Source organism: Aquarana catesbeiana, linkage group LG03 (assembly GCF_042186555.1).
Source record: "Aquarana catesbeiana isolate 2022-GZ linkage group LG03, ASM4218655v1, whole genome shotgun sequence".
Lineage (NCBI taxonomy): Eukaryota > Metazoa > Chordata > Amphibia > Anura > Ranidae > Aquarana > Aquarana catesbeiana.
The window spans coordinates 171,450,241-171,466,498 of record NC_133326.1 but is presented as its reverse complement, the minus strand read 5'-3'; the positions used below and the strand labels follow the sequence as shown (position 1 = coordinate 171,466,498).

General features: G+C 42.7%; 1 protein-coding gene across 3 annotated transcripts in view; it reads left to right on the top strand.

Moving 5' to 3' along the window:
* The window catches only part of DMTF1 (cyclin D binding myb like transcription factor 1), a 93,318-nt gene that overhangs the window by 23,438 nt on the left and 53,622 nt on the right, over positions 1 to 16,258 (top strand). For all 3 annotated transcript variants that reach the window (XM_073619537.1, XM_073619539.1, XM_073619538.1), the window contains exons 2-3: positions 1,332 to 1,450; positions 2,453 to 2,541. In XM_073619537.1, the coding sequence (XP_073475638.1) occupies positions 1,332 to 1,450; positions 2,453 to 2,541 (208 nt within the window). The remainder of the gene's footprint in view (positions 1 to 1,331; positions 1,451 to 2,452; positions 2,542 to 16,258) is intronic.

Genomic DNA, 16,258 nt, shown 5'->3' with positions numbered 1-16,258 from the left:
AAATGCACTGGCTGTAGATCTGAGGGGAAGATCTGAAATGAGTGGAAGCTCTGCTAATTTTATCATCCAATCATGTGCAAGCAAAAATGCTGTTTTTTATTTTCCTTGCATGTCCCCCTCGGATCTACAGAGACTGCACTTCCAAGTGCACTTGTACTGCAAAGTGGATTTGCCTTTCGCAAATAAACCCCATTGTGTTTTTTTCAAAATTGTTGCTCTTCTTTTGTTTACAGCGCAAAAAATAAAAACCGCAGAGGTGATCAGATAACAACAGAAAAAAAAGGTTTATTTGTGGGGAAAAAAAAAGGATGTCAATTTTGTTTGGGTACAGAGTTGCATGACCGCGCAATTGTCAGTTAAAGCGACACAGTGCCGTATCGCAAAAAATGGCCTGGTCATTGAGCAGCCAAATCTTCCGGGGCTGAAGTGGTTAAATAACAAAGCTAAACAAATTTTTTGTTCTGCATATGTCTAGTGCTGCTTAGTCTTCTTTGTCTCTCTCTGAGTGTAGGCACTTGCCTACTGAAAATGGAAAAAAACTTCCCTCCTATACAGGTAAGATAATTAGAAAGCTAATATACGCTTAAAGTGGTTGTAAAGTCAGAAGGTTTTTTATCTTAATGCATTCTGCGCATTAAGATAAAAAGCCTTTTGTGTGCCGCATACCCCCTTAGCCCCCCCAATACTTACCTGAGCCCATCTCGATCCAGTGATGTTGCAGAAATGTCTCGGCTGCCCAGGACTCTCCCTCCTCATTGGCTGAGACGGCAGCGCTGCACCATTGGCTCCTGCTGCTGTCAGAGTCAGTGAGCCAATGAGGAGAGAGAGAGGGGGCGGGGCTGGGCCAGGGCTCAGTGTCTGAATGGATACACGGAGCGGTGGCTTGGGTGCCCCCCAGAGCAAGCTGCTTGCTCTGGGGGCACTCAGCAGGAGGGAGGGGCCAGCGGAGCCCAAGAGGGACCCGAGAAGAGGAAGATCCGGGCTGCTCTGTGCAAAACCACTGCAACAGAGCAGGTAAGTATAACATGTTTGTTACACCTTTTATATTTAAGATTGCCCGCTGCTTATTGCATAAATAAAACTTTAAAAAAAGTGAACTCATCCTTTGATGATTTCTAAATGTGATTACATATGTTCTTGTGTCAGCTCTGTTTATAAAACTTTTCACTTACAGCAGGTACTGTAGAAACTTTATTAGAAAATAAGAGTCCATTGGGCACCCATCAAATGTTACTTCTAGTTATTGTTTATGTCTTTGGCAAGTGATGACTTTCTTGCTGTGTTATGTGGCCATTATATTACGTGTCAGCAGTTTTATGTTCTTGTTGCAGGTTGAGTATGAGCACAGGTGAAGAAGAGTCTGGAAGAGTGAAACTTCAAACCACAAGAAGCTCCCTAACGCTCACACAGGACCTCGATGGGAATTTGATCCTGCATTGTCCTCAAAATGGTACCAGGAATTCCTTATCTTTAATGCTGAGCAAAACACACTAGTAGCAGAAAATGAAATGATTGCTTCCATAACATAATTCAGCTTCACTGGTGATCTTTCACATCGCAACATATAACGAATAATGGGGGTTATTTACTAAAGGCAAATCCACTTTGCACTACAAGTGCAAACTACAAGTGCAATGTGCACTTGAAATTGCACTGAAAGTGCACTTGGAAGTGCAGTCGCTGTAGATCTGAGAGGGACATCCAAGGAAAATAAAAAACAGCATTTTAGGTTGCACATGATTGCATAATAAAATCAGCAGAGCTTCCCCTCATTTCAGATCTACTCCTCAGAATTACAGCCACTGCACTTCCAAGTGCACTTTTAGTGCAATTTCAAGTGCACTCTGCACTTGTAGTTTGCACTTGTAGTGCAAAGTGGATTTGCCTTTCGTAAATAACCCCCCCAATATGTCATGATTTGTTAAAAGGAATTAAAGGAGAGCCCCAGACATGGGAAAAAAAAAAAAACACCAGGAAGCCTACAATACATAATATTATGTTGCACCCATGTGCCGCTTCCTTTTTTAATTGTAAACTGCAGAGAATGTGACCAATCCGTTGGCAGCCACTTACATAGTTCTGTGACCCTAGAAAGTGGATGAGGCAAAAGGGAGTGCGGGATTGATTGGTAGTGTGGCTATTGGTTTCACCAACAGTCATTTCCAGCTACACCACAAAACTTTATAGAAAATGTATTTTTGTTTGAAACATTGCTTTCGAAAACACATCATTAGAATTTGGTACTGGGAGACATTTACATTGTGGAAAGTAGGTGGTGTGTGTTTAAATGCCAACCTTGAGTTGGGTTGGTGCACTCAATCTGTAATTCCTGTAATTGCAAGATATTAGTTCATTTCCTTTCACCTGAGAAAACATTCACTTGAGGTTTTTATGTGTCATTGGTTATGCTGCTTTGAATTAATTTAAACTATTTTGTATGTTTTAATGTCAGAAAATGACCCGAGCTTTGAGGTGACCATGACTGCCACCACAGAAGTGGTGGATGGCGACATTAATGAAGAATCCATAACTCAGATACAGGTAAAATTTAGTCTATAAAAATTATAGACTAAAGTTATAATAAACCTGTCACTTTTTCCATCCAGGTTGAAAAAATAGGTTATCTTTATAGCCCGTCGCCTCTGGTCCTAATACTACTTTGCCTGTGCACTTCTACATCCTGTTCACCAGGTGTCCTTCCAGGTACTTCTAGGTGTTGGGAGCATGTGACGCTTCCTTTCATGGTGACTGCACAGCTCCTGAGTGTCCAACAGATAGGCTCAATTATTGTCACATAAGGGTGGAAGTAAAGTTCCCTTTGTAAACTGCAATACAGACTGGCACCAAGCCTTCAAAAGGCTTTCTACTTGAGGCTATGATGGGTGAAAGGGGTGGTAGGGAGCACAGGAAGGTAGACGAGTGGTGAATTCACAGTAAAGTGACAGGTTCACCGATTCAGCTCTGGAAGATTTACCCCCCTTGATGACCAGGCCATTTTTTGCGATATGTCACTGCATTATTTTAACTGACAATTACGCCGCCGTGTGACACTGTAACCAAATAAATGTTATGTCCCCCCCCCCCCCCCCACAAATAGAGCTTTCTTTTGGTGGTATTTGATCACCACTGTATTTTTTAATTTTTTGCGCTATAAACAAAAAAAGCTAACAATTTCGGAAAAAAATACAAAACAATATTTTTTACTTTCTGCTAAAAAACACATCCAAAAACAAGATGTAAAGATGTTAAAAAAAATCTAATTTCTTCATCAATATAGGACAATATGTATTCTGCTACATAGTTTTGATAAAAAAATCCCAATAAGCATATATTGATTGGTTTGCGCAAAAGTTATAGTGCCTACAAACTAGGGGATAGATGTATGTCATTTTTTAAAATTTTTTGTTACTATTAATGGTGGCGATCGGCGACTTATAGCAGGACTGCGACATTGCAGCATACAAATCAGACACTAACTAACACTTTTGACACTTTTTTTTCAGAACCAGTGACACTAATACATATAGTTACATAGTAGGTGAGGTTGAAAAAAGACGCAAGTCCATCAAGTCCAACCTATGTGTGTGATTATGTGTCAGTATTACATTACATATCCCTGTATGTTGTGGTCATTCAGGTGATTATCTAATAGTTTCTTGAAGCTATCAATGCTCCCCGCTGAGACCACCGCCTGTGGAAGGGAATTCCACATCCTTGCCGCTCTTACAGTAAAGAACCCTCTACGTAGTTTAAGGTTAAACCTCTTTTCTTCTAATTGTAATGAGTGGCCACGAGTCTTATTAAACTCTCTTCTGCGAAAAAGTTTTATCCCTATTGTGGGGTCACCAGTACAGTATTTGTAAATTGAAATCATATCCCCTCTCAAGCGTCTCTTCTCCAGAGAGAATAAGTTCAGTGCTCACAACCTTTCCTCATAACTAAGATCCTCCAGACCCTTTATTAGCTTTGTTGCCCTTCTTTGTACTCGCTCCATTTCCAGTACATCCCTCCTGAGGACTGGTGCCCAGAACTGGACAGCATACTCCAGGTGCGGCCAGACCAGAGTCTTGTAGAGCGGGAGAATTATCGTTTTATCTCTGGAGTTGATCCCCCTTTTAATGCATGCCAATGTTCTGTTTGCTTTATTAGCAGCAGCTTGGCATTGCATGCCATTGCTGAGCCTATCATCTACTAGGACCCCCAGGTCCTTTTCCATCCTAGATTCCCCCAGAGGTTCTCCCCCCAGTGTATAGATTGCATTCATATTTTTGCCACCCAAATGCATTATTTTGCATTTTTCTACATTGAACCTCATTTGCCATGTAGTCGCCCACCCCATTAATTTATTCAGGTCTTTTTGCACGGTTTCCACATCCTGCGGAGAAGTTATTGCCCTGCTTAGCTTAGTATCGTCTGCAAATACAGAGATTGAACTGTTTATCCCATCCTCCAGGTCGTTTATGAACAAATTAAATAGGATTGGTCCCAGCACAGAACCCTGGGGAACCCCACTACCCACCCCTGACCATTCTGAGTACTCCCCATTTATCACCACCCTCTGAACACGCCCTTGTAGCCAGTTTTCAATCCATGTACTCACCCTATGGTCCATGCCAATGCACCTTATTTTGTACAGTAAACGTTTATGGGGAACTGTGTCAAATGCTTTTGCAAAATCCAGATACACCACGTCTACGGGCCTTCCTTTATCTAGATGGCAACTCACCTCCTCATAGAAGGTTAATAGATTGGTTTGGCAAGAACGATTCTTCATGAATCCATGCTGATTACTGCTAATGATATCATTCTTATTACTAAAATCTTGTATATAGTCCCTTATCATCCCCTCCAAGAGTTTACATACTATTGATGTTAGGCTAACTGGTCTGTAATTCCCAGGGATGTTTTTTGGGCCCTTTTTAAATATTGGTGCTACATTGGCTTTTCTCCAATCAGCTGGTACCATTCCAGTCAATAGACTGTCTGTAAAAATTAGGAACAACGGTCTGGCAATCACCTGACTGAGTTCCCTAAGTACCCTCGGATGCAAGCCATCTGGTCCCGGTGATTTATTAATGTTAAGTTTCTCAAGTCTAATTTTAATTCCGTCCTCGGTTAACCATGTAGGTGCTTCCTGTGTTGTGTCATGAGGATAAACACTGCAGTTTTGGTTACTGAAGCCCCCCGATTCACTCCTGAAGACTGAGGAGAAGAATAAATTCAATACCTTTGCCATCTCCCCATCCTTTGTAACCAGATGTCCTTCCTCATTCTTTATGGGGCCAATATGGTCTGTCCTCCCTTTTTTACTGTTTAGATACTTAACCACTTAAGGACCGCCTAACGCCGATTTACGTCGGCAAGGCGGCACGGGCAGGCAAAATCACGTACATGTACGTGATTTGCCTCTCGCGGGTGGGGGGTCCGATCGGACCCCCCCCCGGTGCCCGAAGCGGTCCCGTTCTGTTCCCCGGCGATCCGAGATGAGGGGGAGGCCATCCGTTCGTGGCCCCCCCCTCGCGATCGCCGCCGGCCAATGGGAACACTCCTTTGCTGCTGTATGCTAAACAGCAGCAAAGGAAATGATGTCATCTCCCCTCGGCTCGGTATTTTCCGTTCCAGCGCCGAGGGGAGAAGACATCAATGTGAGTGCACAACACACACACACACAGTAGAACATGCCAGGCATACAAAACACCCCGATCCCCCCCCCGATCGCCCCCCGATCCCCCCCCAATCACCCCCCCCCCCCCTGTCACAAACTGACACCAGCAGGTTTTTTTTTTTTTTTTTTTTTTTTTTTTCTGATTACTGCATAGTGTCAGTTTGTGACAGTTACAGTGTTGGGACAGTGAGTATCACCCCCCTTTAGGTCTAGGGTACCCCCCTAACCCCCCCTAATAAAGTTTTAACCCCTTGATCACCCCCTGTCACCAGTGTTGCTAAGCGATCATTTTTCTGATCGCTGTATTAGTGTCGCTGGTGACGATAGTTAGTGAGGTAAATATTTAGGTTCGCCGTCAGCGTTTTATAGTGACAGGGACCCCCATATACTATCTAATAAATGTTTTAACCCCTTGATTGCCCCCTAGTTAACCCTTTCACCACTGATCACCGTATAACCGTTACGGGTGACGCAGGTTAGTTCGTTTATTTTTTATAGTGTCAGGGCACCCGCCGTTTATTACCTAATAAAGGTTTAGCCCCCTGATCGCCCGGCGGTGATATGCGTCGCCCCAGGCAGCGTCAGATTAGCGCCAGTACCGCTAACACCCACGCACGCAGCATGCGCCTCCCTTAGTGGTATAGTATCTGATCGGATCAATATCTGATCTGATCAGATCTATACTAGCGTCCCCAGCAGTTTAGGGTTCCCAAAAACACAGTGTTAGCGGGATCAGCCCAGATACCCGCTAGCACCTGCGTTTTGCCCCTCCGCCCAGCCCACCCAAGTGCAGTATCGATCGATCACTGTCACTTACAAAACACTAAACGCATAACTGCAGCGTTCACAGAGTCAGGCCTGATCCCTGCGATCGCTAACAGTTTTTTTGGTAGCATTTTGGTGAACTGGCAAGCAAGCACCAGGCAGCGTCAGGTTAGCGCCAGTACCGCTAACACCCACGCACGCACCGTACACCTCCCTTAGTGGTATAGTATCTGATCGGATCAATATCTGATCCGATCAGATCTATACTAGCGTCCCCAGCAGTTTAGGGTTCCCAAAAACGCAGTGTTAGCGGGATCAGCCCAGATACCTGCTAGCACCTGCGTTGTGCCCCTCCGCCCGGCCCAGCCCATCCCACCCAAGTGCAGTATCGATCGATCACTGACACTTACAAGGCACTAAACGCATAACTGCAGCGTTCGCAGAGTCAGGCCTGATCCCTGCGATCGCTAACAGTTTTTTTGGTAGCATTTTGGTGAACTAGCAAGCACCGGCCCCAGGCAGCGTCAGGTTAGCGCCAGTACCACTAACACCCACGCACGCAGCATACGCCTCCTTTAGTGGTATAGTATCTGAACGGATCAATATCTGATCCGATCAGATCAGATCTATACTAGCGTCCCCAGCAGTTTAGGGTTCCCAAAAACGCAGTGTTAGCGGGATCAACCCAGATACCTGCTAGCACCTGCGTTTTGCCCCTCCGCCCGGCCCAGTCCAGCCCACCCAAGTGCAGTATCGATCGATCACTGTCACTTACAAAACACTAAACGCATAACTGCAGCGTTTGCAGAGTCAGGCCTGATCCCTGCGATCGCTAACAGTTTTTTTGGAAGCTTTTTATTGAACTGGCAAGCACCAGCGGCCTAGTACACCCCGGTCGTAGTCAAACCAGCACTGCAGTAACACTTGGTGACGTGGCGAGTCCCATAAGTGCAGTTCAAGCTGGTGAGGTGACAAGCACAAGTAGTGTCCCGCTGCCACCAAAAAGACAAACACAGGCCCGTCGTGCCCATAGTGCCCTTCCTGCTGCATTCGCCAATCCTAATTGGGAACCACCACTTCTGCAGCGCCCGTACTTCCCCCATTCACATCCCCCAACGAAATGCAGTCGGCTGCATGAGAGGCATTTTTATGTGCTCCCGAGTACCCCTACCCAACGAACCCCCCCCAAAAAGATGTTGTGTCTGCAGCAAACGCGGATATAGGCGTGACACCCGCTATTATTGTCCCTTCTGTCCTGACAATCCTGGTCTTTGCATTGGTGAATGTTTTGAACGCTACCATACACTAGTTGAGTATTAGCGTAGGGTACAGCATTGCACAGACTAGGCACACTTTCACAGGGTCTCCCAAGATGCCATCGCATTTTGAGAGACCCGAACCTGGAACCGGTTACAGTTATAAAAGTTAGTTACAAAAAAAGTGTAAAAAAAAAAAAAATATATATAAAATAAAAAAAAATAGTTGTCGTTTTATTGTTCTCTCTCTCTATTCTCTCTCTCTATTGTTCTGCTCTTTTTTTACTGTATTCTATTCTGCAGTGTTTTATTGTTATTGTTATTGTTATTGTTATTATGTTTTATCATGTTTGTTTTTCAGGTATGTAATTATTTATACTTTATTGTTTACTGTGCTTTATTGTTAACCATTTTTTTGTCTTCAGGTACGCCATTCACAACTTTGAGTGGTTATACCAGAATGATGCCTGCAGGTTTAGGTATCATCTTGGTATCATTCTTTTCAGCCAGCGGTCGGCTTTCATGTAAAAGCAATCCTAGCGGCTAATTAGCCTCTAGACTGCCTTTACAACCCGTGGGAGGGAATGCCCCCCCCCCCCCCCACCGTCTTCCGTGTTTTTCTCTGGCTCTCCTGTCTCAACAGGGAACCTGAGAATGCAGCCGGTGATTCAGCCAGCTGACCATAGAGCTGATCAGAGACAAGAGTGGCTCCAAACATCTCTATGGCCTAAGAAACCGGAAGCTACGAGCATTTTATGACTTAGATTTCGCCGGATGTAAATAGCGCCATTGGGAAATTGGGGAAGCATTTTATCACACCGATCTTGGTGTGGTCAGATGCTTTGAGGGCAGAGGAGAGATCTAGGGTCTAATAGACCCCAATTTTTTCAAAAAAGAGTACCTGTCACTACCTATTGCTATCATAGGGGATATTTACATTCCCCGAGATAACAATAAAAATGATTTAAAAAAAAAAAAAATGAAAGGAACAGTTTAAAAATAAGATAAAAAAGCAAAAAAATAATAAAGAAAAAAAAAAAAAAAAAAAAAAGCACCCCTGTCGCCCCCTGCTCTTGCGCTAAGGCGAACGCAAGCGGCGGTCTGTCGTCAAACGTAAACAGCAATTGCACCATGCATGTGAGGTATCGCCGCGAAGGTCAGATCGAGGGCAGTAATTTTTGCAGTAGACCTCCTCTGTAGATCTAAAGTGGTAACCTGTAAAGGCTTTTAAAGGCTTTTAAAAATGTATTTATTTTGTTGCCACTGCACGTTTGTGCGCAATTGTAAAGCATGTCATGTTTGGTATCCATGTACTCGGTCTAAGATCATCTTTTTTATTTCATCAAACATTTGGGCAATATAGTGTGTTTTAGTGCATTAAAATTTAAAAAAGTGTGTTTTTTCCCCAAAAAATGCGTTTGAAAAATCGCTGCGCAAATACTGTGTGAAAAAAAAAAATGAAACACCCACCATTTTAATCTGTAGGGCATTTGCTTTAAAAAAATATATAATGTTTGGGGGTTCAAAGTAATTTTCTTGCAAAAAAAAAAAAACTTTTTCATGTAAAAAATAAGTGTCAGAAAGGGCTTTGTCTTCAAGTGGTTAGAAGAGTGGGTGATGTGTGACATAAGCTTCTAAATGTTGTGCATAAAATGCCAGGACAGTTCAAAACCCCCCCAAATGACCCCATTTTGGAAAGTAGACACCCCAAGCTATTTGCTGAGAGGCATGTCGAGTCCATGGAATATTTTATATTGCGACACAAGTTGCGGGAAAGAGACAAATTTTTTTTTTTTTTTTTTTTTTTTTGCACAAAGTTGTCACTAAATGATATATTGCTCAAACATGCCATGGGAATATGTGAAATTACACCCCAAAATACATTCTGCTGCTTCTCCTGAGTACGGGGATACCATATGTGTGAGACTTTTTGGGAGCCTAGCCGTGTACGGGACCCCGAAAACCAAGCACCGCCTTCAGGCTTTCTAAGGGGCGTGAATTTTTGATTTCACTCTTCACTGCCTATCACAGTTTCGGAGGCCATGGAATGCCCAGGTGGCACAAAACCCCCCCAAATGACCCCATTTTGGAAAGTAGACACCCCAAGCTATTTGCTGAGAGGTATAGTGAGTATTTTGCAGACCTCACTTTTTGTCACAAAGTTTTGAAATTTGAAAAAAGAAAAAAAAAAAAAGTTTTTTCTTGTCTTTCTTCATTTTCAAAAACAAATGAGAGCTGCAAAATACTCACCATGCCTCTCAGCAAATAGCTTGGGGTGTCTACTTTCCAAAATGGGGTCATTTGGGGGGGGTTTGTGCCACCTGGGCATTCCATGGCCTCCGAAACGGTGTTAGGCAGTGAAGAGTAAAATCAAAAATTCACGCCCTTAAAAACGCTGAAGGCGGTGATTGGTTTTCGGGGCCCCGTACGCGGCTAGGCTCCCAAAAAGTCCCACACATGTGGTATCCCCATACTCAGGAGAAGCAGCTAAATGTATTTTGGGGTGCAATTCCACATAGGCCCATGGCCTGTGTGAGCAATATATCATTTAGTGACAACTTTGTGCAAAAAAAAAAAAAAAAAAAAAAAAAGTGTCACTTTCCCGCAACTTGTGTCAAAATATAAAATATTCCATGGACTCAATATGCCTCTCAGCAAATAGCTTGGGGTGTCTACTTTCCAAAATGGGGTCATTTGGGGGGGGGTTGTGCCACCTGGGCATTCCATGGCCTCCGAAACTGTGATAGGCAGTGAAGAGTGAAATCAAAAAGTTACACCCTTAGAAATCCTGAAGGCGGTGATTGGTTTTCGGGGTCCCATACGCGGCTAGGCTCCCAAAAAGTCCCACACATGTGGTATCCCCGTACTCAGGAGAAGTAGCTGAATATATTTTGGGGTGCAATTCCACATAGGCCCATGGCCTGTGTGAGCAATATATCATTTAGTGACAACTTTTTGTAAATATTTTTTTTTTTTTTTTTTTTTGTCATTATTCAATCACTTGGGACAAAAAAAATAAATATTCAATGGGTTCAACATGCCTATCAGCAATTTCCTTGGGGTGTCTACTTTCCAAAATGGGGTCATTTGGGGGGGTTTTGTACTGCCCTGCCATTTTAGCACCTCAAGAAATGACATAGGCAGTCATAAACTAAAAGCTGTGTAAATTCCAGAAAATGTACCCTAGTTTGTAGACGCTATAACTTTTGCGCAAACCAATAAATATACGCTTATTGACATTTTTTTTACCAAAGACATGTGGCCGAATACATTTTGGCCTAAATGTATGACTAAAATTGAGTTTATTGGATTTTTTTTATAACAAAAAGTAGAAAATATCATTTTTTTTCAAAATTTTCGGTCTTTTTCCGTTTATAGCGCAAAAAATAAAAACTGCAGAAGTGATCAAATACCATCAAAAGAAAGCTCTATTTGTGGGAAGAAAAGGACGCAAATTTCGTTTGGGTACAGCATTGCATAACCGCGCAATTAGCAGTTAAAGCGACGCAGTGCCAAATTGGAAAAAGACCTCTGGTCCTTAGGCAGCATAATGGTCCGGGGCTCAAGTGGTTAAAGAATTTCTTGGGATTTTTTTTTGCTCTCCTCCGCTATGTGTCTTTTATGTTCTATCTTAGCCGTCCTAATTGCACCCTTACATTTCTTATTGCATTTTTTATAAAGTCTGAATGCTGAGGATGATCCCTCAACCTTGTATTTTTCGAAGGCCTTCTCCTTTGCTTTTATCTGCATTTTTACATTGGAGTTAAGCCATCCAGGATTTTTGTTTGCTCTTTTAAATTTATTACCCAATGGGATACATTGGCTAATGCCCTTATTTAATATGCTCTTAAAGCAAACCCATCTCTCCTCCGTATTCTTTGTTCCTAATATTTTATGCCAATTTATGCCTTTTAGCAAGGTTTGTAGTTTAGGGAAGTTGGCTCTTTTGAAATTCAGTGTCTTTGTGTTCCCTTCATGTTTCCTATTTGTGTGATTTATACTGAAACTAATTGACCTGTGATCGCTGTTACCTAAATTGCCCCGTATTTCCACATCTGTGATCAGGTCTGTATTGTTGGTAATCAGTAGATCCAGTAATGTTTTATTTCTAGTTGGTGCGTCTACCATCTGACCCATAAAATTGTCCTGCAAGACATTAAGGAACTGGCGAGCCTTAAATGAATGCGCGGTTCCCTCCGCCCAGTCTATGTCTGGATAATTAAAATCCCCCATTATGATAACACTTCCCATCCTTGCTGCTAATCCAATTTGTGATAGGAGATCCGTCTCCACTTCCTCCCTCAGGTTAGGGGGCCTATAGCATACTCCCAGTATTATTTTCCCCTTAGCTTCATCCCTTTGGAGCTCTACCCATAAAGATTCCACCTCCTCCCTAGCTCCCTCAGTGATGTCATCTCTCACATTCACTTGTACATTATTCTTGATATATAGGCATACCCCTCCCCCTTTTTTACCCTCTCTATCCTTGCGGTATAGGGTATACCCTTGAATGTTTGCCAGCCAATCATGAGAGCTGTTGAACCAGGTCTCTGAAATTCCCACAAAATCCAAATCCTCCTTGTACAACAGTATCTCTAGTTCACCCATCTTGTCCGCCATGCTCCTGGCATTAGTGAACATGCCACATAGTTTAGACCGGTCGCATATTGTCCTCGTATTGGGTGTTTCAAGATTGCAACTAGGACTTGCTACTATACTCACCTTGTGTTTTTGTGCTTTGGTTAACCTACCACTAATGCCCCCAATACTACCCTTTGGAATATCTTCCGCGCTGGCTATCACTGTCTCTGGACCCTCCCCCCCATCACCTAGTTTAAAAATCCCTCTAACTTTTTGGCCATCTTCATTCCCAGCAGATCTGCACCCTCCTCATTTAGGTGCAGTCCGTCCCTTCTATAGTACCGGTTATCGACTGAGAAGTCGGCCCAGTCCTCCAGGAACCCAAACCCCTCCTTACTACACCAGCTCTTCAGCCACTTGTTTACTTCCCTAATCTCCCTCTGCCTTTCTGGTGTGATCGGTGCTAAAAATATGCACTGTCACTGTACTAATGATCAAAAGGGTTAAAGTGGTTTCAAAGTCAGAAGGTTTTTAATCCTAATGCATTCTATGCATAAGATAAAAAAACCTTTCCGTGTGCAGCAGCCCCAGTCCAGTGATGTTGCATGAGACACTTGGCTGCCTGGGACTCTCCCTGCTCATTGGCTGAGACAGCAGCGGGGCGCCATTGGCTCCTGCTTCTGTCAAAGACAGCGAGCCAATGACTAGAGAGAGGGGGCAGGGCCAAACTATGGCTCCGTGTCTGAATAGACACACAGAACAGTGGCTCAGCTCTGGTGCCCCCATAGCATGCTTCTTGCTGTGGGGGCACTCGGCAGGAGGGAGGGGCCAGGAGCGTCGGCGAGGGACCCGAGAAGAGGAGGATCTGGGCTGCTCTGTGCAAAACCACTGCACAGAGCAGGTAACTATGACATGTTTGTTATTTTTAAATAATAAAAAAAAGAGACTTTAGTATCACTTTAACTGCGTTCCTAGCCAGTGTTTGTGTACTGTGGGGGCAGTGCTTTTACAAGGGGAAGGCATGAATCCATGTTCCCGCTTTGCAGGAACACAGTATACATGCCTTCCCTACTGGCAGAACGGTAGTCTGCCTAGTTTACATAGGCAGATTGCCGTTCTGCCTGTGTACCAAGGGATCGTGGGTGCCGGCGGACATCAAGTCCGCGGTACCCCCTGTGCACAATCACAGCGGGAGCGAGCCGGCGACCCGGAAGTGTGGGATCACGTGTGTATATATACGTGATCTTATGCACAGCGGCCTCCTTGTAGCAGTAAATCTACAATAGGGCGGTCATAAAGTGGTTAAATATAACAGCTTTGTTTGACTTAACCATTGCAGATTAGATTGTCTCGTATTTGCCCCCGGCCTGTATTGAGCCCCTTGATTGGCATCAGTAGTGCATGACACCACACTGTCCAGGTTAAAGGTGCACTGTTCTCAAATTTTAAATAGAGGTATGGCGCTTCCTTGTAAAGTGTGTGTTTGATAATAATGTGACTGATATGAACTATACCATACACAACGGTGATAAAATGATCATATAAATGACCCCATATCTGGTAAAAATATATATGTGATACAAGACGTGATAAAGACCCTAATTACATAACATACACCTATATGCCCAGGTAATTTCCAAAAAACACCACTAGGTGTAGCTCCTGATACACTATGCAGTTAATATGATGATTCCAACATATATATATATGCAAAAAATAATAATAATAATAATAATATACCAGTGCAATCAGATCCAAAAAATTATGTACCCAAATGGTCTGCAAAATGTGTAATAGCTTATATGGATAGGAAGAAATTCTGTCACAAGTGATGCATCCCAAACTGCAAATAGCAGAAAAATATATGTATATAAATATGCAAAAAAGTTGTATGCCAGTGCAATCAAATCCAAAAAATTATGTATCCAAATGATCTACAAATAGTGTCTAAACATATTTGAATAAAGAAAAAATAAAATAAAATAAAATAAAATAAAATTAAAAATAAATAAATAAAAATAAAAAATAAAAAATAAAAAACACAAAAAACTGTCACACGTGATACGTTCCAGACTGCAAATAGCAGATGAAGAAAAGTTCCAAGAGCTTAGTGACTGTGGTGCCCTTATAGATGAAAAATCCGTGACTTCTGTGCTCCCCCTTTGGCTCCCCACTCACCGGCTCCCACCACCCCTGCAGGGGTAACATACACTTCAGGATCCCAATCCCGTCCTCTTGGCCGATATCCCGTGGTCACTGAGATAGGATGTCCTCTCTCCCAGGCGTTTCCAAATAGCCTCTTTGTACCACCTCTTCCAAGACGGGGATCCCCAAAGAAATCCTCATAAAAAGAGATGCCACCTCATAGTGTAGTATATTAAATTAAAACTTTAATAGCGTAAAAAACTCCCCACATGGGAGAAATTAAAAACATGTAACACTACACTATGGGTGAAGCCGAAAGCCAGGAAGTAATTGACCGCAGCTGTTTTTAATTTCTCCCATGTGGGGAGTTTTTTACGCTATTAAAGTTTTAATTTAATATACTACACTATGAGGTGGCATCTCTTTTTATGAGGATTTCTTTGGGGATCCCCGTCTTGGAAGAGGTGGTACAAAGAGGCTATTTGGAAACGCCTGGGAGAGAGGACATCCTATCTCAGTGACCACGGGATATCGGCCAAGAGGACGGGATTGGGATCCTGAAGTGTATGTTACCCCTGCAGGGGTGGTGGGAGCCGGTGAGTGGGGAGCCAAAGGGGGAGCACAGAAGTCACGGATTTTTCATCTATAAGGGCACCACAGTCACTAAGCTCTTGGAACTTTTCTTCATCTGCTATTTGCAGTCTGGAACGTATCACGTGTGACAGTTTTTTGTGTTTTTTATTTTTTATTTTTTATTTTTATTTATTTATTTTTAATTTTATTTTATTTTATTTTATTTTATTTTTTCTTTATTCAAATATGTTTAGACACTATTTGTAGATCATTTGGATACATAATTTTTTGGATTTGATTGCACTGGCATACAACTTTTTTGCATATTTATATACATATATTTTTCTGCTATTTGCAGTTTGGGATGCATCACTTGTGACAGAATTTCTTCCTATCCATATAAGCTATTACACATTTTGCAGACCATTTGGGTACATAATTTTTTGGATCTGATTGCACTGGTATATTATTATTATTATTTTTTGCATATATATATGTTGGAATCATCATATTAGCTGCATAGTGTATCAGGAGCTACACCTAGTGGTGTTTTTTGGAAATTACCTGGGCATATAGGTGTATGTTATGTAATTAGGGTCTTTATCACGTCTTGTATCACATATATATTTTTACCAGATATGGGGTCATTTATATGATCATTTTATCACCGTTTGTGTACGGTATAGTTCATATCAGTCACATTATTATCAAACACACACTTTACAAGGAAGCGCCATACCTCTATTTAAAATTTCTTATATATGTTAGTCCTCTTTGAGGGCCTAACTAAAGGTGGCAGCATACCTTTCTTTCTTTTTTCTTTTTCCTCCTCCTCCATTTTCTCTCTTTTTGGGGTTTTTTACCCCTTGCACCATCCACTGGTATCCCCCCCCCTCCCCCCCCCCCCCGGTCTTTTCCCTCCTCCTTCTTGCCCTCTTGTTTCCATATCTTATCCCCCTCTTTTTGTCCTAAGCGCAGAGGTTTTGTGTTACTGTTCTCAAATTACTCTGTAAGATGCATGACTGAATATTTACATATATGGGCTCAAATTAATGTAGTTCTAACTAAAGCAGACATACTGTAAGACCCCTTTCACACTAGGGCGGTTTGCAGGCGGTATTGCGCTAAAAATACTGCCTGCAAACCGCCCCTAAACAGCCTCCGCTGTTTGTTCAGTGTGAAAGCCCGAGGACTTTCACACTGAAGCGGTGCACTGGCAGGACGGTTCAAAAAGTCCTGCAAACCGCTTCTTTGGAGCGGTGAAGGAGTGGTG